Source organism: Pseudozyma hubeiensis, assembly GCF_000403515.1.
Source record: "Pseudozyma hubeiensis SY62 DNA, scaffold: PHS45, whole genome shotgun sequence".
Classification (NCBI taxonomy): Eukaryota; Fungi; Basidiomycota; class Ustilaginomycetes; order Ustilaginales; family Ustilaginaceae; genus Pseudozyma; species Pseudozyma hubeiensis.
The window spans coordinates 430,286-453,499 of record NW_012133827.1 but is presented as its reverse complement, the minus strand read 5'-3'; the positions used below and the strand labels follow the sequence as shown (position 1 = coordinate 453,499).

The 23,214-nt window shown below is 56.5% G+C and overlaps 14 protein-coding genes across 14 annotated transcripts; 7 read left to right on the top strand and 7 right to left on the bottom strand.

The window, feature by feature from the left end:
• Nucleotides 1-356: 356 nt before the first annotated feature.
• Nucleotides 357-1,320, top strand: PHSY_004593 (hypothetical protein; the record flags this gene model as incomplete). Its single annotated transcript, XM_012335206.1, has 2 exons — nucleotides 357-595; nucleotides 714-1,320. The coding sequence occupies 2 exons, from the start codon at nucleotides 357-359 to the stop codon at nucleotides 1,318-1,320; spliced, it is 846 nt and encodes a 281-aa protein (XP_012190596.1).
• A 377-nt stretch (nucleotides 1,321-1,697) lies between these two features.
• Nucleotides 1,698-1,991, bottom strand: PHSY_004592 (hypothetical protein; the record flags this gene model as incomplete). Its single annotated transcript, XM_012335205.1, has 1 exon — nucleotides 1,698-1,991. The coding sequence occupies one exon, from the start codon at nucleotides 1,989-1,991 to the stop codon at nucleotides 1,698-1,700; it is 294 nt and encodes a 97-aa protein (XP_012190595.1).
• Nucleotides 1,992-2,217: 226 nt separating this feature from the next.
• Nucleotides 2,218-3,915, top strand: PHSY_004591 (hypothetical protein; the record flags this gene model as incomplete). Its single annotated transcript, XM_012335204.1, has 1 exon — nucleotides 2,218-3,915. The coding sequence occupies one exon, from the start codon at nucleotides 2,218-2,220 to the stop codon at nucleotides 3,913-3,915; it is 1,698 nt and encodes a 565-aa protein (XP_012190594.1).
• Nucleotides 3,916-4,077: 162 nt separating this feature from the next.
• PHSY_004590 (3-isopropylmalate dehydrogenase) lies at nucleotides 4,078-5,633 on the bottom strand (the record flags this gene model as incomplete). Its single annotated transcript, XM_012335203.1, has 2 exons — nucleotides 4,078-5,389; nucleotides 5,554-5,633. The coding sequence occupies 2 exons, from the start codon at nucleotides 5,631-5,633 to the stop codon at nucleotides 4,078-4,080; spliced, it is 1,392 nt and encodes a 463-aa protein (XP_012190593.1).
• Nucleotides 5,634-5,717: 84 nt separating this feature from the next.
• Nucleotides 5,718-6,677, top strand: PHSY_004589 (hypothetical protein; the record flags this gene model as incomplete). The annotated part of the gene is made up of 1 exon (XM_012335202.1): nucleotides 5,718-6,677. One exon carries the CDS (start codon nucleotides 5,718-5,720, stop codon nucleotides 6,675-6,677), a length of 960 nt encoding a protein of 319 aa, XP_012190592.1.
• A 249-nt stretch (nucleotides 6,678-6,926) lies between these two features.
• On the bottom strand, nucleotides 6,927-8,003 carry PHSY_004588 (likely mitochondrial ribosomal protein L7; the record flags this gene model as incomplete). The annotated part of the gene is made up of 1 exon (XM_012335201.1): nucleotides 6,927-8,003. One exon carries the CDS (start codon nucleotides 8,001-8,003, stop codon nucleotides 6,927-6,929), a length of 1,077 nt encoding a protein of 358 aa, XP_012190591.1.
• Nucleotides 8,004-8,309: 306 nt separating this feature from the next.
• PHSY_004587 (hypothetical protein) lies at nucleotides 8,310-8,980 on the top strand (the record flags this gene model as incomplete). Its single annotated transcript, XM_012335200.1, has 3 exons — nucleotides 8,310-8,474; nucleotides 8,565-8,660; nucleotides 8,903-8,980. 3 exons carry the CDS (start codon nucleotides 8,310-8,312, stop codon nucleotides 8,978-8,980), a joined length of 339 nt encoding a protein of 112 aa, XP_012190590.1.
• Nucleotides 8,981-9,777: 797 nt separating this feature from the next.
• Nucleotides 9,778-11,436, bottom strand: PHSY_004586 (hypothetical protein; the record flags this gene model as incomplete). Its single annotated transcript, XM_012335199.1, has 1 exon — nucleotides 9,778-11,436. The coding sequence occupies one exon, from the start codon at nucleotides 11,434-11,436 to the stop codon at nucleotides 9,778-9,780; it is 1,659 nt and encodes a 552-aa protein (XP_012190589.1).
• Nucleotides 11,437-11,613: 177 nt separating this feature from the next.
• Nucleotides 11,614-12,063, top strand: PHSY_004585 (hypothetical protein; the record flags this gene model as incomplete). The annotated part of the gene is made up of 1 exon (XM_012335198.1): nucleotides 11,614-12,063. The coding sequence occupies one exon, from the start codon at nucleotides 11,614-11,616 to the stop codon at nucleotides 12,061-12,063; it is 450 nt and encodes a 149-aa protein (XP_012190588.1).
• A 247-nt stretch (nucleotides 12,064-12,310) lies between these two features.
• Nucleotides 12,311-13,858, bottom strand: PHSY_004584 (hypothetical protein; the record flags this gene model as incomplete). The annotated part of the gene is made up of 1 exon (XM_012335197.1): nucleotides 12,311-13,858. The coding sequence occupies one exon, from the start codon at nucleotides 13,856-13,858 to the stop codon at nucleotides 12,311-12,313; it is 1,548 nt and encodes a 515-aa protein (XP_012190587.1).
• Nucleotides 13,859-14,134: 276 nt separating this feature from the next.
• PHSY_004583 (cleavage and polyadenylation specificity factor subunit) lies at nucleotides 14,135-14,475 on the top strand (the record flags this gene model as incomplete). The annotated part of the gene is made up of 2 exons (XM_012335196.1): nucleotides 14,135-14,214; nucleotides 14,319-14,475. The coding sequence occupies 2 exons, from the start codon at nucleotides 14,135-14,137 to the stop codon at nucleotides 14,473-14,475; spliced, it is 237 nt and encodes a 78-aa protein (XP_012190586.1).
• A 159-nt stretch (nucleotides 14,476-14,634) lies between these two features.
• Nucleotides 14,635-16,743, bottom strand: PHSY_004582 (hypothetical protein; the record flags this gene model as incomplete). The annotated part of the gene is made up of 1 exon (XM_012335195.1): nucleotides 14,635-16,743. One exon carries the CDS (start codon nucleotides 16,741-16,743, stop codon nucleotides 14,635-14,637), a length of 2,109 nt encoding a protein of 702 aa, XP_012190585.1.
• A 1,890-nt stretch (nucleotides 16,744-18,633) lies between these two features.
• PHSY_004581 (predicted midasin) lies at nucleotides 18,634-22,315 on the top strand (the record flags this gene model as incomplete). The annotated part of the gene is made up of 2 exons (XM_012335194.1): nucleotides 18,634-18,661; nucleotides 18,780-22,315. 2 exons carry the CDS (start codon nucleotides 18,634-18,636, stop codon nucleotides 22,313-22,315), a joined length of 3,564 nt encoding a protein of 1,187 aa, XP_012190584.1.
• A 122-nt stretch (nucleotides 22,316-22,437) lies between these two features.
• PHSY_004580 (hypothetical protein) lies at nucleotides 22,438-22,848 on the bottom strand (the record flags this gene model as incomplete). The annotated part of the gene is made up of 1 exon (XM_012335193.1): nucleotides 22,438-22,848. The coding sequence occupies one exon, from the start codon at nucleotides 22,846-22,848 to the stop codon at nucleotides 22,438-22,440; it is 411 nt and encodes a 136-aa protein (XP_012190583.1).
• Between the last annotated feature and the right edge of the window lie 366 nt (nucleotides 22,849-23,214).

Sequence of the window (23,214 nt, the reverse complement as noted above, 5' to 3'; positions counted from 1 at the left end):
CCAACTTCGCAGTGTGACCGTAGTTGATGGAAGGTGACGGAGCGAAGGAGAAGCGGCGATGCATGTGCCACAATATCGACGTGGACGCCGTCCCGGCCCAGGAAGGTGGAGAGTCCGAGGCTGTTGGTCGACCGAGCTGCCTCCGCAATCTGTGCGTTCAACTCGCATCGGCACATCGTGGCCCGATTCAGGCACTCCTCCACTTGACCGGGGTCTATGGGCAATTTTTCAGATTCAGGCAGCTTCGGACGGCTTTTTGTGGTTTTCTTCTCAGGGTTCATGAGCTTTGTCTTCGCTCTCCTTTTCTATGCGACTATCACTCGCACCAATCCTGATCATCGCACAACGCAGCAGTGATGGGACGCTACGCCGTGCTGGTGTCTGGACCTGCCGGGTCAGGCAAGTCAACCTTCTGCTCGGCGCTGATCGCGCATGCCCAATCGCTGGGTCGCAACGTCCAGCTGTTCAACCTGGACCCCGCGGCGGAGCGATTCGAGTATCAGCCAAGCATCGACATCAAGGAGCTGATCTCGCTGGAAGATGTTATGCAAGAGATGAATCTAGGGCCCAATGGAGGCCTCATCTACTGCTTCGAGTAAGTAGCCTCATGATCAGGGCTGAGCTGGGCCTCGCCCCCTTGACAGCAGCTCATCGACTGGCTCAAAGCTGGCTGACGCTGACCCAGCATCTTCCCACATACCCCCTTCGCGCAGATACCTGTTGGATAACCTCGACTGGCTGGACGACGAGCTAGGGCAATTCGAAGATGACTACATCATCATTGATTGTCCCGGGCAGATCGAACTCTACACGCACTTTCCCATCATGTCACGGTTGGTCAACATCCTCTCGGGTCAATACCACTTCCGCATCTGCGCGACATACTTGCTCGAGTCGCAGTTCATCGACGACAAGACCAAATACTTTGCGGGTGTTCTGAGCGCCATGAGCGCCATGATCAACCTGGAAGTCCCGCACATCAACCTGCTCAGCAAGATGGACCTCGTGGAGAAGGGCGAGATCGGATCAGAAGCAAAGCGCGGAAGGAAACGAGAGATGGAGCGATACTTGGATCCAGATCCGCTGCTGTTGATGGACGAAGTCAACTCACGGACGAACCCCAAGTTCCACTCGCTGAACCAGGCCCTGGTCCAGTTGATCGACGACTTCAGTATGGTCTCTTTCATGCCTCTCGATAGCACCGACGAGGATTCGGTAGGCACCATCTTGTCTCACATCGACAACGCGGTGCAGTATGGCGAAGACGAAGAGCCGAAGGAGCCCAAGGATATCGATGAAGGTGACTTTGGCGGTCAATGATAGCACTTTCATTCACTCTCCGTCCAGTCATCTCTTACGAGTACTCCATCCCACGCTTGATCAACGTCTACGCATCAGCAGACCTGTATTTGTACCATCAGCATACCATTCATCGTCGTCTATTCGCGGATGGGAGACCTGTATGCGCTTCTCGGTCGTGATCTGAAGGAAGAAGTTTATGGTTGTTAGGTCGTTGCCGGGCTCTGATTCCGCCAAAATTGTCGGAATGGCGAGGTGGCATCATCGGCTCGTGTGAGTTGGCTGAGTCGTAAGGAGACTCGGAAGGCGAACCTTCAAGCGGCAGCGCGCGACACTTTATTTTAAAAATAACTCTGGCAGCTGCAGGGTGCTAGCGTCGAGCCTCGAATGCAGTGCATTCACGCTTCCACGCTGTCGATTTCTCCACACCGAGACTTTCGAGTAGGCTGAGGATTGGCCACCGCATCTTGCCTTCGCTCTACACCTATCCTCTCCTCGATCCTCTCCGTCTCCTTCTCGCAGCGTCTTTTCACATTGGCTAGAGACACCTGCTCGACGCATTGGCGCCACCTTCCTGAGACGAGATCGTTTCCTTTCCTGTCTATTGCTCGCGCCACACGGATACGGACAAGCTGCTCGTCCTTTCTTTCTTTGCATCCTCTCAAACTCTCTGACGGCATCTGATCGAGCATCTCACCAAGCTTCTGCGCCTTCGCAATGGCTCGGAGATCGAGGAACAGCCGTAGTTCGGCCGCGTCTCTCCAGCGCGTCACCACTTTGTCGCTTTTGGCGCTCGCTGCGGCGATACCGAGTATTCAAGCAGCTGGCGATGGCGACCACGTCGGACGTGTTCCGATGAACCGAGCTGGCTCTCCGAATTTGCCCGCCTTGAACCCCACGGTTTCTGTCGCGGAAGCGATGCAACGTACGCGGAGACCATGGCTTTCTCTCGCCAAGGACCGGGTCTTCGACACAGTATCTCGCTTCCTCTCTCATGCACTTCCGGACCCACGCTACTTTTCTTACGACATCGACCAATTCGACGACTATCGAATCGCATCACCCGAAGAAGCTGCTCTGGACTCGGATGGGATCCTCGACGGGCCCGGACTCAATTGGGGTGGTAGCACCCTCGAGGTTGTCCGTTCCCAGGCCATCTTCCTCACGCGTTCGGCTGCCTTCGGCCCTCGCATCACCGACGATGCGGGTCTCAAAGGCTTCTTGCTTCCTGTCTCGGACTTTTACAAGGTGCCCAAGGAAGCCAGCTTCTCGACATCGGATGCCAGTCGCGATCCTGTCCACGCCTGCCCGTACAAAGGCGGTCCCGGATCTCGACGCGACCTTCTGCTCGACAGGTATGAGGACGAGGACGACCGTCGTCTCTATTCGTCTTTCCATCCTGGCTCATCCTCGCAAGCTTCTTTCACATGGAGTCACGGAGACGATGACGGCTTGCAGGCAAGTCCCAAGCCTCCACACGACTGGATTGCGCTGGTCGAGCGTGGCGGCGGCTGCGGATTTGCCGACAAGGTGCGGGTTGCTCAGGAGCTTGGTGCAGTGGCAGTTGTCGTAGGCGATGCTCCGAATCCCGGCTGGCACGGTGGTCGTTCTGGCGATCCGAACGAGGAGGGTGACCCTGGCCTCAGCGGCAAGCGTCTCATCACCATGTTCGCGCCGGGCGACACGAGCGATTTGCACATCCCCTCTACCTTTGTCACCCGTCCGAGCTACCTCGACCTCGAACGTCTCATTCAGGAGACGGAGAAGGATCAAGAGGATTGGCAGAAGCAGCATCCGTCGCAGCACGACGAGCCGCCGCGCCCACCCATGACGCGCGGGCTCGAGATCGTGATCGGCAAGGACGACATGGTGTGGGAATGGCCTCTGATCGATTTTGGGATTCTGTTGCTGCTGCTTCCGAGCTTTATGACGGTGATCACGATCATCGTGCATCGTGTACGGATGGTGAGGCAGAGGAGGAAGGAGAGGGCGCCGGAGCTGGTTGTGCTTGGTCTGCCGTGTTTGATCTGGAGGGGCAACGGTCAGCCGTGGGAGAAGGTGGAGGGTGCGGATGTTGATCCTGGACCGGGGAATGGTGGTGCGACGTCTCCGCCTGCGGATGGTGATTTTGGTGCGGACGATTTGGAAGCTGGCAGGGCGGGGGAGACGATCCCGCTGTTGGGTGAGGAGAACGAAGCGGGACCGTCGCAACGCGCGCACACGTCTGTCAAGATGCCACCTAACCCGTCGGCGTTCTTGCCACCGGGCAGGACATATTTCAGTACGGACGAGTGCGCCATCTGTCTATGCGACTTTGTGGATGGAGACCGGGTGAGGGTGCTGCCGTGCGGTCATATTTTCCATCGGCAGGAGGTGGATGATTGGTTGGTGAGGGTGAAGAAGCTGTGTCCGATTTGTAAGAGGGATATCACGGTGCCGGTGCCACCGGCGCCTCCGGTGGCTTTGGCGGGAACAACGGTAGCGGGGGCAGTGGAGGAGCAGGTGGTGGTTCCGGCGGTGGTGGCGGAACAGCCGGTGCAGGAGCAAGGGGATGAAAGTGTGGATCTGGTTCAGCATTTGAGTTCGGGAGAGAGGCCGGAGGGTAGGCAGGTGTAGTAGCGAGCGTGATGGTTGTATGATTTCGTCAATTCATGATTCAAGGATGTAAGAGTGTGGTGGGCGTGACACAGTCAATGGTCTGCACACAGTAGGGATGGGTGTGAATGTGATTGTGATTCTGGCAAGAATTTGGACAATGACTGAGCGGTGCTTTTTGTTTTAGAGAAGGCTTTCGAGGACGGCGACGACCTGGTCGCCGACGTCCTTGGAGCCGTGCTTTCCGCCGAGGTCAGCGGTCCTGAGCTCGAGACCGCCGATGTCCTTTGCGTCGAGTACCTTCCTGACGGCGGCTTCGACCTTGTCGGCGAGCTCGCCCTGGTTGAGCGAGTACCTGAGCAGCATGGCGGCCGAGAGGATGGTTCCGACCGGGTTGGCGATGCCCTTACCGGCGATATCTGGCGCCGAACCGTGGATGGGCTCGTACAGGCCGTTGCACTTGCCCTTTCCATCTGGAAGGCCGCTGAGGGAGGCGGAAGGGAGAAGACCGAGTGCACCGGGGATGACGGAGCTTTCGTCAGAAAGGATGTCGCCGAACATGTTTTCAGTGAGGACGATGCCGTTGAGTTTGCGTGGGTTGGAGACCATGACCATGGAGGCGGAGTCGACGAGCGAGTGGTCGACGGTGATACCGCGGGAAGCGAATTGCGAGTCGACGGTGTCTTGGACGACTCGACGCCAGAGACGCGAGGTGGCGAGGACGTTGGCTTTGTCGATCGAGTGGAGTGGTGCGGGAGGGTTGGATTGGAGGGCGAGGTAGGAGGCGAGCTTTGTGATTCGTTCGACGTCGAACTTGTTGTACACCATGGTGTCGTATGCTGCGCCGTCGGAAGAGGGGTCGTCGAGGTTGGCCTCCTGACGATCGCCAAAGTACAATCCCTTCACCAATTCTCGCACAACGATGAACGAGACTCCCTTGGCCACCTCGGGCTTCAGGGGAGAGTGCGAGAGCAGACTTTCGGAGGGGAACAGGCAGGGACGGATGTTGGCATAGAGATCCAACTCCTTGCGAAGAGCGAGAAGGCCTTGCTCGGGTCGAACCTTGCCAACTCCCCACTTGGGTCCTCCCACCGAACCCATCAGGATGGCGTCGGCCTCCTTGCATGCAGCGAGTGTGTCATCGGGCAGAGGCTTGCCGGCAGAGTCGATGGCGCAGCCACCGAAGTCGTACGACTTGAGGTTGATAGAGAAGGTGGTGCTCTTGGAAGAGATGAGCTCGAGAACGCGAGTGGCTTGCTCGACGACTTCGGGTCCGATACCGTCACCGGGCAGGACGACGACGTTGTATGTTTGCTTGCTCATGATCGTTGATGTCTGGGGTAATTCGAAAGATGGAGTAAGTGGTTTGTTGTGATGATCGGGAGAGAACGAGGAGCAACAGAACGGCGTTCCACAGTGCTTTCGGTGCTCTTCGGAGAGGGGCCGAGGTGGGTCTTGAGCTGTGACGCTGAAGTGGGGTTTCAGCTGCGTTGGACTGTGGGTCCGTGTGACTCAGTTGCTGCCTTCAATGCATTCTTCTGGTTGGTCACTTGCAGCAGCAGCTTCTTTTGCATTCTGCTCCGCCTTTCCGAAATCTAATCTTTTCCCAGAGGGAAAGAGAAGTGGCGATCCAATTCTTCCATTCGTGCGGATCGCTACCTTGGATCGGGGAAGCCGATGCAACGGCTAAGTGGAGAAAACGCAACGGTCCAAACGTCGTTCGTTGTCCGCTCAGGCATCTTGATCCTTCCCTCAACTCAGCCTCGCCCTGTCCTCTTCCATCATCGACCCGAATCGATTCTCCCCAGAGCTCTTTTATCAAAATGTCGAGTGCAGCTAAGAAGGAAGCAATCCTTCGGCAATTCCGCTCCCTCACCAACGCAACTCCGCAGGACGCGCATCGCATTCTTAAAGCGCACGGCTATCGAATCGAACCAGCCACAGATGCGTTCTTCAACGACGAGCAGGCCCAAATCAACGCATTTGCTTCCTCGAGCACTCTAGACAAGAAGACGGAACGAGAAGTTAAAGAGCGACTCAACGCTCTCTTCGATCGATTCAGAGATGCCGCCGTCGACAGCGACGACGAGGACGATGAAGGTGGGCCATCCCAGCCGGAGGATCCGGATCTGATCAGCATCGGCGGAGCACTCAAGATGTGCGAGGCGTTGCAAGTGAGTCCGGAAGACGTGGTGTTTCTGCCGCTCAGCTACTATCTCAAATCAGAGACGATGGGGACGTTCACAAGGGAAGGATACGTGAACGGTTGGAAAATGTTGGATCTCTCAGATACGATTGAAAAGCAAAGAAAGACGCTGGAGAAACTTCGACAGGAGTTGTTGGAGAACAAGCCGTTGCGACTCGAAAGGATTGCAGAGGAGAAATCCAATCCAGCTACGGCATCTGGAGCCAACAAGGGGCTGTACGAGAAGGTGTACGAGTACACGTACGGTTTCGCCAGGAGGGAAGGCCAAAAGAGTTTGGCACTCGAGAATGCCCTCGCCTTTTGGGATCTGGTGCTCCCCGCATCACCGACATTCCAGCGGGATGGAAGTGCGGGGAACTTCACGCAAGCACAGCTGGAGCTGTGGAAGAGATTCTTGAGCGAACAGACTGGCGGTAGAGCGGTCAGCAAGGATACTTGGATTCAGTTTTTGGATTTCACAAAGGAGATCAACGGCGATTTCAGCAATCACGACTTTGACGGTAAGTTGCTCGAACATGGACTGACAGACATTTCGCTGGGGACGACGCTGACCAAGATTGCTTTTCTGTGCGTCTGATTAGCTGCGTGGCCGTCGGTGATCGACGACTTTGTTCTGTGGGCAAAGGAGAATATTCTCACGGCAGACGGCATGGATACCAGCTAGCGTGGAACGGCTAATTTTCTAGACAAAGCAATCAACGCCGACATTTCCACAGTCCGACATTGCGAGTGGCAGATCGTGAACAAACCTCAGATCAGATCGAAGCAGAGCATGCACGCCGATGTGATGAGAGTGTGATCAGATTGTTTGATTCAATGTCTAGTTTTACATGTCACCCCTCCTGACAAATGGAATGCCCATGCCACTCAGCAGCGCCCTGGCCTTCTCCGTCGCCTTCCTGCCCCTCTGGTTCGTGATGCAGTCAATCTGGAAGCCGAGCGGCTTGTTCGGGTACTGGTCCAAGTTGATCTCAATCTGCGGGAACAACGGGATGGCCTCTGGATGCATACCCAAGCTGACGACGCCGGACATGGCTGCCGGGCTGGCAGGTGGCTGACTCGCAGGAGGCAACGGGAAGCCTGCAAAGCTTCTCAACCTCGGCAACACAAAGGTCGTGAGCATCTCCAGGAACTCATGCGCTACAGGTCCAGGGAGAACAGCCTTGACACCGACGGGCATCCCTGGGCGAAGCTTGAAGGACGCGACTCCGGATTTTGCACGGATGATCTCGATGTGTCCCCGGCCAGAGTTGGGGGACGAACCGGCAGCGAGCAAGGATGGATCAGAGAGGGAGCCTTCGACGCTCAAGCCTGTGATGGCGCGCATCTGAGCGATGAGGGGCACCAGGTTGTGCTTGTTGGTGATGGCATCTCTGCTGAAGCAGGTGAGGATGATCTTGTCCAATTTGGGGATCTCGTTCATCGTGTTGTGTGGGGAGAGAGGTTTGGTGAGGGGAGACAGTCGACGGTTACCACGTGCGGGTCGTTGAGGTCGGTTGACGGTGTATGGATCTTGTTCGTTCCATGATCGCTGTCGATCTTGCATGTCGCCGCTCGAGGCTGGGTTGGTGGGCGTGCTGGGGGAAGCGTCGGCAGAGGCAGGAACGGAAGGTTCGAGGTTGACAGCAGGGTCAAAGGTCATGTAGAGCAGATCCGATGCGAGGGTGGTACGGTAGTGCTCCTGGTAGCGATTGAGCTGCGTGGGTCCGATGACAACAGGATGCGGGCGGAGTGTGGTGCGAGGAGACTTGGCAGTGGTGTTGAGCATGCGGGACGAGCCAGGTGCAGCACCAGCTGAAGAGGAGGAAGAGGAGGAAGGAGAGGCTCGCACCGCTCGCGTGGAGCGCACAGCGGCTTGCCGGAGCATGTTGACTGTGGTCGTAACCGTTGTAGATGTGTTCATGTTGGGGCGAGAGGTGTTTCTGTATGTGCGTGGTCGAGACGATGAGCGCTGCGTTGACGTCGAGCTTAGTCGACTTTTGAAAAGTTGCGAGAAGAAGAAGAAAAAGTCGAAAGCAGCCGACTAAAAGCAAGCAAGCTACCCGATTTCGATTTTTTGGCTCATCTCACGCGATCTCACACAAATTTCGATTTGAACCCGATCTGTTACACTTCGACGAAGAGCTCGGTCCAGGTTCACCAATCAACATCACATTCCTTCTCGTCTCCCTCCTTCATCAGCCATCTTCACCTATCAGATCCCTACACAATGGCGCAAGTCGAACGATCATCTCCAGCAGCCACCGCAGCTGCAAGCACAGCACCAACACCGCTCGGATCGGTCACAGAGCCATTCGATCTCATCCGTCTCTCTATCTCAGAACGTGTCTACGTCAAGCTTCGAGGCGATCGCGAACTGCGCGGAACGTTGCATGTGAGTTTCTCACACTTCTTCCTCCTCTTTGCAAAAAGCGGACTCACTTGCTGACAGCGATCCTTCTCTTCGTTCTGAATGTTGGTGCAGGCATACGATGGACACATGAACTTGATCCTTGGAGACGTGGAGGAGACCATCTACGTTGTCGACGTCAACGACGAGAGCGGGGCAGAGACCGTCAGGGTACGTTGCTATCAAAGCGCAGATGCCGCGAGAGCCCGCTGTTGCCGACACAGATACTGCTGGGCATGCAAGCACCCGTGGTTACCGTCTTTCCATCCCAAATTGCAAGCTTGCTGACTCTCTCCCTCTCCCCTTCCTCCACCGTTGCTGCTCCCTCAACCCGGTCGATCGCCTGCTCGCAACCGCGTTCTTCGCCAATTATGCGTCATCTCCCGCCCTTCACGCCTGCTTGTTTTCCACAGGTGGTAAAACGTCAGAGCGAAATGCTCTTCGTTCGTGGAGACAGTGTTATCCTCGTCTCTCCTCCTTCCAGCACGTGAACCATTTTGCATCCCACTCGTATCCTTCATCCTATCAAATGATACGAATTGTAATACTATCGTCTCAACAAGATCGCAATGACCGTGTTAAGTTGTGTCAAGGCAGATGGAGAGCTGCGCCACGATCAAACGCGACAAGTACAGACAACTTCCACATCAAACAACATGCATGATCCAACAAGATCACTCCTCCGTCACAACGGCCTCCGCCTTTCTCCACCAACTCCCTCTCACTCCAACACCACCGTCTCCTCATCTTGACTCTCACGCATCAACCACGACCACAACCAGACATTGGATTTTCAACCATAGATTTGACCATTCGAACTAAGAGTACAGATGCGAGGAGTGTTAAGAGCGCCTCGCCACGCTACATCAAATCCAGGTATATGAAAAACGGTGACCAATGCTGTGTGCTGATGCCGGGAAAGTTTGGGGGCTGTGTTAAGAGCGGCCCCCCGCGCTAGTACAAAAAGGTATACATACGGGGCTGTGTTAAGTGCGGCCCTACGCGCAACGAGTACAAGAGAGAGAGAACGAGAAATGATGCGATGGATGCAAATGCAAAAAGAGACGAGAAAGATTGGACGTTGGGAAAGCTATCCCACAAGCTGTAGGCTGGGGAGCTGATGGAGAGGGTTTGGATCGTGAGAGAGCGTTGCGAGACGTAGAGTCATCCGAACGGGGACAACTCTGAACGTCGGGTATATGTTGCGCCTCGATGGAGCCACAACCTCGATCGCATTCCCACCACCAAAACCCCAGCTGGAAAGCACCTAGCGTTACTGAGAATTGCCTTACTCGAGGTTGCTGGGGTAGATGTGGGTGGCAGGGTCGATAGTGGTCTCCTTGATGGTGCGGGCCGAAACGAATCGGTAGAAGATCGAGATGGAACCAGCCTTGTCGTTGGTACCCGAGGCACGAGCACCACCGAATGGCTGCTGACCCACAACGGCACCGGTGCACTTGTCGTTGTAGTACATCATGCCCGATGCGTTGCGCAGCAGGTTGCTGGCGCGGATCAGTGCGTAACGGTCGGCCGAGAAGATGGAGCCGGTGAGGGCGTATTCGGTGGTCGAGTCAATGAGCTCGCACGTCTGCTCAAACTCCTCGTCGGGGTAGGCGTAGACGGTGATGACGGGACCAAAGATCTCGTTGACCATGGTAACCGACTTGGGGTCCTTGGTCTCGATGACGGTAGGCTGGACGTACCAGCCCTTGGAGTCGTCACCCTGACCACCGCAGAGCACCTCGCCACCTTCCTTCTTGGCAGCCTCGATCAAGCCCATGATCTTCTCGAACGAGTGCTTGGCGATGACGGGACCCATAAAGTGCTTGAACTCCTGAACGGGGCCGACCGAGATCTGCGCGATCTGGTCGAGCAACTTTTGCTTAAACTCGCCCTCCCACATGGACTTGGGCACGTAGAGACGCGAGAGCGCAGAGCACTTCTGACCCTGGTACTCGAAAGCAGCGCGGATGGACTGGGTGACGGCGGCGTCGACGTTGGCCGACTTGTGGACCATGTGGAAGTTCTTGCCGCCGGTCTCGCCGACGATGCGCGGGTAGCCTCGGTACTTGTCGAGGTTGTTGCCGATCTGCTTCCAGAGCTGACGGAAGACGTGGGTGGAGCCGGTGAAGTGGAGACCGGCGAATTCGCGGTGGTTGATGGCAGCGCCGACAATCTCGGGAGCCGGACCGGGGACGAACTGGATAACGCCGTCGGGAAGACCAGCCTCGCGGAGGATCTCGTAGGCGACGTAGTTGGAGTAGATCGACATGGGCGAAGGCTTCCACACGACGACGTTACCGGTCATTGCAGGCGCGCAGATCAAGTTACCAGCGGCGATGGCAAGGAAGTTGAAGGGCGAGACGGCGAGCACGAAACCCTCCAGAGGGCGGTACTCGGTGCGGTTCCAGGTGTTGGCCGAGCACTCAGGGGGCTGCGTCGAGTAGAGCTCCTGGATGTACTTTGCGCTGAAACGGAAGAAGTCGCAGATTTCGGCGGCAGCGTCGATCTCGGCCTGCCACACGTTCTTGCCCTGACCGAGCATGGTGGCTGCGAGCACCTTGTAGCGGTACTTGGAGGCGATCAGGTCGGCCGCCTTGAGGAAGATGGCGGCACGGTCGTTCCAGGGCATGTTCTCCCATGCGGTCTTGGCCTTGAGCGAGCCCTCGATGGCCTTTTGGACGAGCGCCTCGTCGGCCTCGTGGTAGTTGCAGAGGATGTGCGAGTGGTTGGAAGGGTTGGGCTGCTGGGCAACCTTGCCTGTCTTGATCTTCTCGCCGTTGATGACGACGGGGACCTCGAAGGGTCCTGCGGCGATCATCTCGTCGACGGCCTGCTGGAGCTTGATGCGATCTTCGCTCTTGGGCTCATAGTTGCGCATGGGTTCATTTTTGATGGGAGGCAAGGAGAAGAGCCCGAATTGGGGCGCCTGAGGTACGGAAGCCATGTTTGCGACTTGTGTGTGAGGGAGGATTGAGGGAGGGTAAAAGGAGGAAGAGACGCGAGAAGAAGCAGGAGATGGAACGCGGAGCCAAGACAGAGGATCGAAACGGGGAGGTGATGGTGAGGAGTCGAGGATTGTGGGTGAGTGCAACGACTTTTTAAAGCAATCTACAATCGACGAATGAGAAGAGAGCAGGAGAACAGGGACGAGCTTCGCTATCTCTTGCGCCAGGAAAAAGTGCTTGCGGCGAACAGCAAGGTCAGCAGGCCCTATCAAATCGATCCAAAGCAAGCAACCAACACACACGCCGGCCAGCCACGTATCGGATCAGACGCGGCTCAACTCTCTTTTTCCAAGCCTCGAGTCAGGAAAGCAAGCCCCGAAAATTTCCTCCTTTTTTCCTTTGGCCTGTCGTCCTGCAAACTTAGCCGTCGGAGCCTGATCTTCTCACTCCCTGTCTTCCGTCCTGTCCGCCGAAAATCGGCCGCCTCCGACTTTGCACCAGAGTCCATTGTTTCTCCAATTGACACACTTATCAAGCGAGTCGTCATTGTTCCTTTTGCGAAGGTCCTTCCTCGGCTTGCAGACAGGATGGCGGGACAAGATAAGGAAGTTTCTGGCGTCTCATGATTTGAAGCGACCGTGGCCAACGGTGGGAAATGCCGCGCTGCCCAGGAATGCTGGAAGGACACCCAAGATCCGGTCAATTTGCCGAAGGTGTTTGTGGGGAACACCCTGCTTACAGTGACTCTTCTGTTCACACTGTCACACCATCACACAGTCACACCATCACACAGTCACACCATCACACAGTCACCCCGTGTCCACACTGTCTGCCTAGATAACATTGAACAGACATGTTGATCCTTCTCGTCGCTTAGCTGCCGAGAAAGACGCTCTGAGTCCGGTATTGCCTGGCAATGCGTTGCGATGCAGTCAAATACCTTTGGTCCGTCGAGCGTGGCGCTTCGTCGGCCACAACCAACGAGGCGCTGCTCTTGCCAAAAAAGGAGGAGAACCTCTTGCGTTCTGTCTGCGGCGGAGCGTCCTGCGCTGTCTGCCAAGATGATCTGTGTTGATCGGGTACCAGACCTTTCGAGTGCCCTGGTTGCTTGTGGTAGTCGTTCGTTTCACCCGCGTCTTCGTCCGTAGTGTCGGAAAGCACCGACTCGGTCTCCCTCGCAAACCCGGGGCGCGGCAGTGCAAGCATCATCTGCTCACGATCCGGTTCGTCTTGCCTTTGCTTCTCCAGCACCGTTCGCATCGGATCGGCCGATGGCTCCAACGCTGCCGACACGTTGGCGTGCCCTCCTCTAGCGCCAAACACAGCTACGAGACTGGCCATAGCCAGGCTGATGCCAAAGATGTATCCCTCGTGTGAGCGACCTGGAAGTATACTCGATCTCTGACCCTGAAAGAAGAGCGATCCGACTCGCTTCGTGTCATCGGGTACTCTTCCGACAGCACCGTGACTGTCATGGGAGCCAATCGGGCTGCTCGCAGGCATAGCTCGGCAGAACTCTGCCACCTTGACATCAGCTTCCTCTGCACCCTCGCGGTACAGCGCCAAGGCATGCTTGTCCATCCTCCACACGTATCTCGAGCCGTCCTTGATGATGATGTGCCAATCGTGCTTGAACAGCCGGTGCCCACTGTGCATGGTGGCCCAGATACCCGAGCCTCTCCGAAAATCGTAGCTGTTCTTGAGCGCTTCCTGCCTCACTTCCCACCCCTGCTTGCCGATCACCTTGCTAGCCCGTCGTGCCTTCTTCGATGTGTCAAAGGTGGGATTCTCTTCCAGACGGCTGGCATCCATTAGGATCGCCTTCCAACCCATCATTTGGCGCGGAATGCGTATTGCCATGACGTTCGAGCGTTTGCCGCCGCGAGTCCACACCTGGTAACCGCGAAGGTTGTCGTCCTCATACAAGTCCAGCACCTCGCCTTCGAAGCACTCATCCTGGTTCGATGATGGCGCAGCGTGATCTGGTACAGGTATCGTCGTCGGTACAGCCTCCGGTACGTGGAAGGACGATGCGACAGGTGACAGCGGCCAGCCTCTCAGCATTGGCAGCGCTGACGGATCGCCGCCCTTCGCATTGCTTGAATCCGGCTTGCGACGAGATCCTTCTTCAATTACCTCGTCCGCTGCATCCCTGGTATCTGATGGTGACTGAATGTTGATTGACGACGAAGGTAGGTGTAGAGAAGTCTCCGAGTCCGTCGTGAAGCTTGGCTTCATCCATGGAAAACAGTCGCCAAAGCCTCCTGCTCCTGTGAAACCAACAGGCTCCTGGCCCACTCGTAGCTGAGGCGGTGTGTCCGGCGCTGCTCTACGTGTGCTTTCTGCTGAACTCGAGTTGCTGATGGCGGGCGGGTCACTTAGTCTGCTGTTGGCCTCGACTTCGGGTATGTTCGAGAACATCCTATCTCTGATTCTCAAAAGAGGCAAGTGTACAGGTAGTGGTATCAGTGAGCAGCGTGTGCTGTTGGTCGAAAAGCTCAACCGCTCGAAGAAGTGTAGAGGCGCAAACTGAGGATGCCGTCTGAGCAGCGCAGATACATATACTCAAGTCGGGTGGGTCGACTTCATCTTTCCAACCTTTCTGAAGCGTGAGTCGGTGAAGCTCGAGCCTCCCAGAACACAATAAGCCATTAGCTCAGGGTTGCGACTACCGAGCTAGGTCGCCGGCGCCCCGCAATGCGAGCCAGAGTAGTGCGATCAAGGCGCTCCTACCTCCTTCACGGCAATGCATCTGTTGAGGAGCAGCAGCTTCAACGGTAAGCACGGCACCATCGGCATCAGCGAGATGTCATGCCGACCCGCCAGCGTGTGTTTAGAAATTTCCACATGAACTGCACAGCCTTTTGACCACGCTGTCAAGGTTCGCGTACAGCAGAGCGAAAATTTACCGCAACACAGCCTCTCTACCGAACCCACAAGCACAAGACGTCCAGCACTTCGCGCTTTCGCTCTTCATCTGGAGCGAAGGCATTGTCGGTGACACTGCACAGGACGTCCTCAATCAACCTCGAGACTAGAACACAATCAGCATTGTTGAGACTGTCAATTTGCATTGAGGCAAATATGAAACCGAAACTACAGTGAACACGACCAGGACCAACATGACATGCTAAAAAAAGGAGAGACCATGGATGATAAGGCGGAGAGATATGAACAGTATGAAGGAGCGTCCTCGATTAACGCGATCTCGAAGTACCCTTGCCACGCTTGCCGGCAAAGAGCCACTTGGGCTTCTTCTCCTTGATGGCACGATCCGACTCTCCCGCCTTGGCGTGCCAGTTGCCTGGTCGCAAAGCCAACTCGCGCAGCTTCCTCGCCTTTTCGAGCTGCTCCGAGTTCTTGAGACCGGCAAGCTGTCGATCGGATGCCGAGACACGCGCCGGTCCTGCACGAGCACTCACGTGGCCACCGGAACGGTTGACAGGCGCCTGTGTTGACGACAGCAATCGCCCACCCACGTTGCTCTTGCGTGCTTTCCTCGAGGCGCTCGTGTCGGCTTCTTCGGTGTCCATCTCCTCGTCGTCTTCCCAGGCAGCCTCCTCTGCGTCCTCGTCCTCGTCCATCTCCTCGTCCTCGTCATCATCGGCACCAGATCTCTTGCGCTTGCCACTGAGACCCTTGGCCTTGGCGAGCATCTCAGCACGGGCAGTGACGCTGCTTGGGTCAACCCCAATCTCGCGCATACGTTCGGCCATCTGCGACAGGGTGCGTTCCTGGAACTTGCGTGGCACACGCGCCTGGTTCTTGATCATGCTGCGATCCTGAGCGGCGAGCTTGGCCTTCTGCTGACGCTCGCGGATGGCGGCAGCTGCGGTGCGGATCGCCTCTTCCTCTTCGTCGACGATGGATTCCTCGTCGCCGCTGTCGCCGTAGAAGCCCTCAGCTTCGAGCCTCTCCTCTTCGCGCTCAAGTGCATCGAGCTTGTCGAGGATATCTGGGTCGACAAAGTCGGCGATGTTCTTGCCTTCGTAGATCTCGGGAATGTGGTCGTACTTCCACTCGTCGTTGGCGAGCATGTAGTCGCGCTTGATGTCGATGTTGAAGACACCGGCACCACCGTGTTCCTCCTGCTCGTCACGCAGTGTCTTGCGACGCTCGGGGTCCTTGGCGTCGTACTTCTTGATTGAGCCGTTGGCGATAGCCTCGGGGATGTAGGCTGCACGCTGGACGTCGTCGCGCGACTTTGGCTGGGCGACGTGGAGACGGTTGAGAACGGCGTTGATCTTGCTGCCCTTCATCTTGGTCTCGACACGAGACGCGAGAAGGACATCGCAAGCGAGATTTCTCGTGTCCATGACGCCCTCGTCGGTATATGTGCTGAGTTCTGTGAGCTTGACTTTGCCTTCAGACTCGTCGACGATGCTCTGGACCAAAGCAGCGCGCTCAGGCTCGAGATCGGCGAGCCTCTTTGCGTCGGTCTTGTTGATGGCAAGGATGCAAGGCTTGTTGGCGAAGAGCGGCTTGATGCTGTTGAAGAGCTGTACCTGAGCCTCGACAGTGTAGCCGCACTGCTCGGACAGGTCCATAAAGTAAAGCACGGCGGCTCGGAGATGTGCGAGCGCGGTGATGGACTGCATCTCGATGGTGTTCATCTCTTCGAGTGGATGGTCGAGAATACCTGGCGTGTCGATGACCTGCCATCGGAGGTACTTGTAGTCCATGTGACCGACAAAGAGCGACTTGGTGGTGAAAGCGTACGGCTTGACATCAACATCTGATCGGGTGACTTTGTTGATGAAGCTCGACTTGCCTACGTTGGGATACCCGCAGATGAGGAGGGTACGGGTGCTGGGGTCGATGGGCGGGAGACGCGACATGTGCTGACGAACCTGCTCCAGGTAGGCGAGCGGGTCCTTCTGACGCTTCATGATGGTGGCCATGCGACCGAGAGCTGCACGCTTGAGCTGCTTGCATCGGTAGAGAGAGTCGCCGAACTTGATGAGACGGATGTAGTCCTTGGCGACCTGCTCGATAAGGTGCTTTGCGGTGTTGAGCTGACCGAGCGCAAGCTTGTAGTGGTTCTTGTCGTAGAGAACATTGAGAAGCGATGAGACAAAGGGATGCAGGTTGTCCATGATGGGGAACTCTTTGAGAATGGCGTCGAGCTTCTCTGCGAAAGCGTCCTTAGTGAACATAACCTTGCGCATGTAGAACGAGCGGATACGTGTGATCTTCCAGCCTGGATGCACGACAGTGGGCGTCTTGCGCTGTGTCTTGGAGAGCACGATATCGAGAAAGTCGTTCGCGGTCGGAACCGGAGCGATGGGAGTCTTGATTGTCGCCATCGTTGCTAGTAAGTTATGCGGAGGGTATATTTAGGGTCACGATTTGGACGGACGATGGAGATTGCAACTACAGCCGTCGTCGATGTGCTTGATATGATGCTCGCCTAGAGTGGCGACGGGCTACGACGATCGCAGCGGCTTCAGGAAGAGACTGCCTGAGGTCGAATGTTCTCGTGTCGATTTGGTCTTCGAAGCCAAACCCTGCGCTCGCGGATGAGCCGAATGATATCAAGAGAGTCGTCGCTTGTCGTCGGTATCCTTCCGATCTCGAAGCGAAGAGATGAATGGATGAACAGCGTGATGTAGGAGGAAGAGGTTGTGAAGGGGACTTGGCAAAAGGCTTCCACTCTCGCCTCCAGGACTGAGAAAGGGTGAAAAGTGTGCCGCAAGCGAGTCTTTTTCCAAAAACTTTGGAGAAAAATTTGGACCTCAGAGTGGAACCCTGCAGTCGAGCTCTGGTTTGGCAAGGTCACTCACATCCGAAGAAGAAAGCCAAAAAGAAATTTCAAAAATCTCATGGCTGGGCCCGGGATTCGGAGCCCAGATCGATCTAACACAACCAAAATCGTTGCCTCTTGTGCGTTTTTTGACCGTTTTGCCCCCGCGCATCTCCAGACGTGGCCGACACTCGCTGCGGGCCTCCGTCGGGTGTTTTAGAAAGCAAGCAGATGTTGCGCTGTCGAAGACATTACTGCTCAACATATCAAACATCACTTCCAAAGCCAGTAGTGTTTTTGCTAAAAAGAATGTTATCTGTAGGGCAGCAAGCGTGGTTCAGTTGTCGAGAACGGTGGCGCTAAGAAAACGCGAAGAAGCTGATCTTCCTGCGCACAGAACGAGTGTGGAGTCGATTTTTCAATGTGAATTGATTTTGCCATTTGGATCTTGACTTTGGTTCCGTCTCGAAAAAATTTCAACTACACAGCGCGGCAAGCTCGTTATCTGTCCCTGGTTTTGAAAATTTCATGACTGCGCTCTGAAATGGTGAAATTTTTGTCGCCGGTTGGGCTAGTGACGCTTTCCTGCGCCTCTGGTCACTCATGCAAAGGCCAGCTTCGGATCAGCGCCTTCCCAGAATTTTTGGATTCTGTTCGGCGCCATTTCGTGGGTGTCGCCGGCAGAAAGGGGAAAAAAAGTCGGCCAAGGGACTACTGAGCCCCAGAGAATCCAAAAAATCACAGGCACATTGTCAGTGTCAATCCATCCAACACCAACCGTCAATCAATCCTTCCTTCCTTACCCTCCGAACCTACTCACCCCATCCATCTTTGACAAGAGCATCAATAGCATCATCCCTCAGCCGTACTCATCACCACTCATCGCCTTCGTAGAAGACACGATTCGAACACTGTGCGCTGCAAAACGACCCTTTCGACTTTGCAGCCCCACCCTCATCGAATCGAGCTTTACGAATCTCGAAAACAACCATCAACCATTACTACGAATCCACGGAGCGTCAGCCATCGTTTGACAGTCGCGACAAGAGCTCTTCGTCAATCGTCTCAACCCATCGCCGCTTGACTACCTTCACAGTCGAGCAAGCGCCAGAGAGTGGATTGTCCACCTGACCGTTCCTTCTGATCAGAACATGTTCAGTGCTGCCCACCGCTCTCTCCCGCTCCTTCCAAACTCGTCCCATACCTTTGGCTTTTTCTACCACCATACAAGGCTCTCGCCATATCCATCGCACCCGGCTGGTGCACCATAAACGGCGCACCCAGCTTTTCCTCTCCCTCTCCCCGTACCGCCTGCGCGTGAGCGCAAGGTCTTCACCCACTTTAGCGTGGTAGCCTCACCACACTGTTCAATTCTGCATCGAGCTCAACGCAATAGCATCCACTAGACCACGACACGCTCGAGCATATTTTCGCTCGCGATAGTCTACACTTCATGTCCCGACAACTCAAAGCAGATATCTGTAAGTCACCTTCAGCGATGCGGTCAAGAAGCTCTGATTCGTTCTGCATCCCAGGGTGTCTAAGTCGGAACTTGGACTAATCACTCTGCCACGGCGCTACTCCCTTGCCTTCCTACAGCTTCAGCACGTTTCGTCCGAAGAGCAGACACCACCAACCCTCTGAATCAGCGAAAGAGCCTGCAGGCCAAACTGCAAACCACGCCCGTCCGCACGAGCCCTTATCATCGAACCGGCTCCTTCAAAGCAGGTCCTGCTTCCTCACGCTCTGCCTCGAGCGTCGGTGGCTCCCCTCGTCCCTTCTTCGACTCGGACGACGATCTCTCCAGCTCCGGCGACGACAACGACGATCTTGGATCCAAGCACATCCCCGGTATCAAACTTCCCGTGCCTACGCTCGCCATGTCGTCCCGCAAAGCATCAAGAACACAACTCGGCAAGAAGCCTGCCAAGGTGTCCTCGACGAAGAAGGAGCGAGCTCGTGGCGAACGAAAGGCGAGCGTCCGTAAAGAACGCTTCGAAGAGCTCGACACCGACTCTGACCTCACCGACGTTCCTTCCGACGACGACATCGAACACGACGACGCCCTTGCCGGTCCATCCTACTCTGGTCTCGACAAAGGCAAAGCAAGAAGCATGGACGGCGACAGCGACGATCTGCAGTCCGATTCGGACACCGAGATGGAGCGCAAGCTCGCCGAAGCCGGCGACGGCGAATCGCTCCTCGGCAGCGGTGCTTCCGGCGAGGACACCGAGGAAGAGGAGGAACGCTTCATCATCCAAGATGCTCTCGACAGACAGTCCAAGGCTAAGGCTCGCCTACAACATCGCGATCCCTCCGACCGTCGCCGACACGCTGGCGAACGCGACTCGGCCAGCAAAAGCGATCTTCACCACCGTGCTCGATCCATCGCGATACGCCGTGGCTCCAACGTCGTTGACCATGGCGGGCTTGGCGACGATGCCGAGGCCGACGTCGAGGACGAAGATAATGATGAAGAAGATGACGACGACGATGGCAACACCGATGCCGATCTGCTGTCCATGTCTCCGGCTACGCTTCGCATGTACGGTCTACCGGTCATCGAAGATGAGCTCTTCGAGGAGCAAGAGGCTTTCAACTCGTCCTCTGAGCCCTCCTTCACCGACTTTTTCGAAACCTCCACCGACAGCGAGATGGATATCGCAAACGCTCTCGACGAAAATGGCGACGACGACGACGAGTTTACTACCGACTCGGACGAGGACCACGACATCAGCGACCTTGAAGGCGGCTTGCTCGACGCTCCGCTGATCGCACACATTGGCACTACTTCGGCGGCAGACGACCCCAACGCCGTCGACACTGAAGAGGTGACTGCCGACGGCACTGTGCAGCCCAAGCCCGAGATGCCTTTGCTCGTCATCGAAGACCTCGACGGCCGTCTCATCTATGCACGTGCCGGCGACGGTGAAGCCGTGTTTGGTTCCGATGGCGAGTTTGAATTTGTCGACGACAGCGATGACGACAGCGCAGACTGGGAATTTGACCGTGGCGGCAACAGGCTTTGGTCCGGTGTCGGTGGGAGCAACGGCTTGCTCGCGCCGGAAGATGACGGAGACACCACCGACGAGCTGCCCGACGAGGACATGCCGTACCCACGTCTTCTCGTTGGGTCCGTGGCTCCCCGTGGCGGTCGCAATGCAAGACGCGCAAGAGCTATGGCTACCAACTCGCGCCGCCTCTCTCCTGCAGTCACTAGCCCACTTCCATCGCCATCTTTGCCGCAAACGGCAGACGTCGCGACCACCACCTCCGATTCTAGCGGCGAAGGCAAATTGTCGGGCAGCGGCTCGAGAGGCTCTCCGGCGTCCTCAGATGGACCTGCCTCCAATGAGGTCGGCATCACCATCTCAACCGAGCAGCTTGCACGCGATCCAGAAGGCACATTGAAGGCAGCTGCTGCTGCTCTCGGCGTCTCCCTGCAAGAGGCTGCCACCCTGGTTGCCGGCGTTCAGCTTCCTGTCGGAAGCGTCGGCGAAGAAGCCACTGCGATCAGCAACGGAAGCGGTACCTCTTCGGTCGACAGTACCATGGCAGCACCACAGACTCCCGAGCAGCAGCGAATCGCCAACATCGCCAAGCCTCAGATGGGAAGCTTCATGCCTACTTCGGCCAAGTCGGTTCACCGCGCGGTCATCGATGGCTCCCGCAAAGCGCCTTCGCCGTTTTCGGGCAAAAGAAGTCTGGAGCGGAAAGGACTCGCCAAGAAGCGCAGAGCTGCTCGTCGAAGCTCGCTCTTGGGAGACGAAGGCCTCTCTGCCAAGCGTCTCCGACGCTTCTCTTCCGCCAACGATGCTGCCTCGGCGATCGACGAGTATAGCGAAATGGCGCCCTCGTCGCCCGAGCCAATCGTCGAGGTGGACCCGATGGAGCTCGATGACGTGGTCGATTCCAGCATGATCTGGCGTGGCACTGGCTCCAAGTCGCCGTCGCCTGAGATGGAGACCGGCGACGGGATCGATGGCGGTCGTCGACCTTCGGCACGCTCGTCACGTAAAATCTCGTCTGCGCCAGGCCTAAACCTGAACGCCTTTGCGCGATGGAACAAGATCCCGATGGGGTCCTTCCGTGATTCGCAAGCGGCACCCGCACCTTCGCAGAACGCATTCCAGCAACAACATCAGCACCAGCAGCCACTGGGCACCTTTTTGCTCACCCGCTCGCAAGGCCAATCGGGCAGTCGAGCGCCTCGAACCAGCTCACCGTTCCGAACTAGCTCGAATGCCGTGCGCAATCCGGAGATGTTCTCCATTAGCCCCTTGCGCCAGCTGCAGGAGGGCGATAGCAAGGAGGGCGGAGCGTCGAGTGACAGCATGTCGGGCAGGCGACGATCTTTCATCATCTCGCCCGTCTTGTTTCCTACTCGTGGAGGCGAGATCCCGCCGCCTTCGTCGTCGGCCAGCACGTTTGGTGCTCACAACGCACCGACGTACAGTCATATTGCTGGCCTTCGCCTCGGTGGCAGCAGTGTTGCCGGTGGCGACGCGGCCAGTGTAGCTTCCAATACCAGCGCTGGTCCTGGACGCATCACACGCCGTGAAAAGCGGGAGAAGCGTGCCAAGCGCGCCGCAATGCTCGCGTCGCAGACGGAGGAAGGTGCGGCTCTCTCTCCGGGGACCATGGCCGATCATCGAGCGGCTTCAGGATCGCCCGCACCTGCTCCGACCACGCCGCTGTTGCAGCTTTCGAGCCTGCCGGACGGTGGTTTTGCCTTTGACGAAGGCGATTCGCCAGCTACTGCGTTCCCTCGAATGCGCATCACGGATGCTACACCGACGCCGCGAGGCTCACCGGCACCTAGTGGACCTCCCGCCGTTGGCAAGGACTTGCTGCAACCTGGCTCCAATCTGAAGCCGTCCAGCCAAGTCGACATTGCGAACGCATCGCCCACATCCACGCAAGCCGTTGAGAGGGAGTCGATGGCTGTCAGCGAATCGCACGCGGAGGACCAAGACAAGCAGGAGGACGCCTCGTCCGTCTCTGCCTCCATGTCGGGCGCCCTGCCGTCGTCAGCTTGCAAGACGCCACTCCACTCACCGTTGTTCGGTGGCATCTTTGGCGGAGCACTCAACTACGACTTGGAGGACAAGGAAGCCGAGCCGTTGCGCATCTGAACTGAATCGAATCAAGCTCTTAGTCTACGACCGTTCTGTTGCTTTGATGTAAATCCCTTTTGCTCAGCGACTTTCTCTAGTATATCTCTCTCCGTCCTGTAATGATCATGAATTCGTTTGACTCAAGCCGCCCAAGTTGTCATGTGAATATGTCTGCTTCGCTCCGGATCGTCAGGTCGAGATGCAAGAATCGCATCGTTAGGACTGACGTGAGGTAGGCGTTCGAGGCGCATTTTTTGGCCATTGCTTTTGTTAGGTTGAGTCGCTTCTACCGAATTGTTGGAATGCCAAGATGTGAGACCCTTGATGCGATTTTGCTGCAGGGTCTTTGTGACAAAACCTCGCGGATCGAAGGAACGAGAGGCGAGGTCATGCGAAGCATGCTCCGAACATTGATGTCTGTCCCTCACGAACGAATCCACGCTGCCGGCATCAAATGGAGACAGGTCAAACAGTGGGACGCATAGCGAAGGTTCCGGCGTAACGGGGATTTCCAGTGTCATCGTGACTCGGGTAACGAAGAAGGACTGCATCGATCTTCGTGGATAGTACGGAATGGTAGCGTGGTCACATTGACAGGGTTCGCTTGGGAGCGACGACGAAGCGATGGCAGATAGGCCATGCTGTTCAGCCGTTTGACCGCATCGTGAGCCAGCTATTTGGTTCGAGTAGTCTCTTTCTGCTTCCTGCACTTTGCCATAGAAAAGAGCACGACGGACGCATCTTCCGGACGGTCTTCAGCAGGCCCAAGCGCTGACTGTTCCTTCGCTACCAGGTCGATCTGTGCGAACGTCCCAGATGCAAGATCCGAAACACTGCGCTGCGGATGATGCATGGCAGTATTCTTCAACGAGGAAACCCGACCATGCTCGCGACGTGCCTGTGGACGACGCGATCGG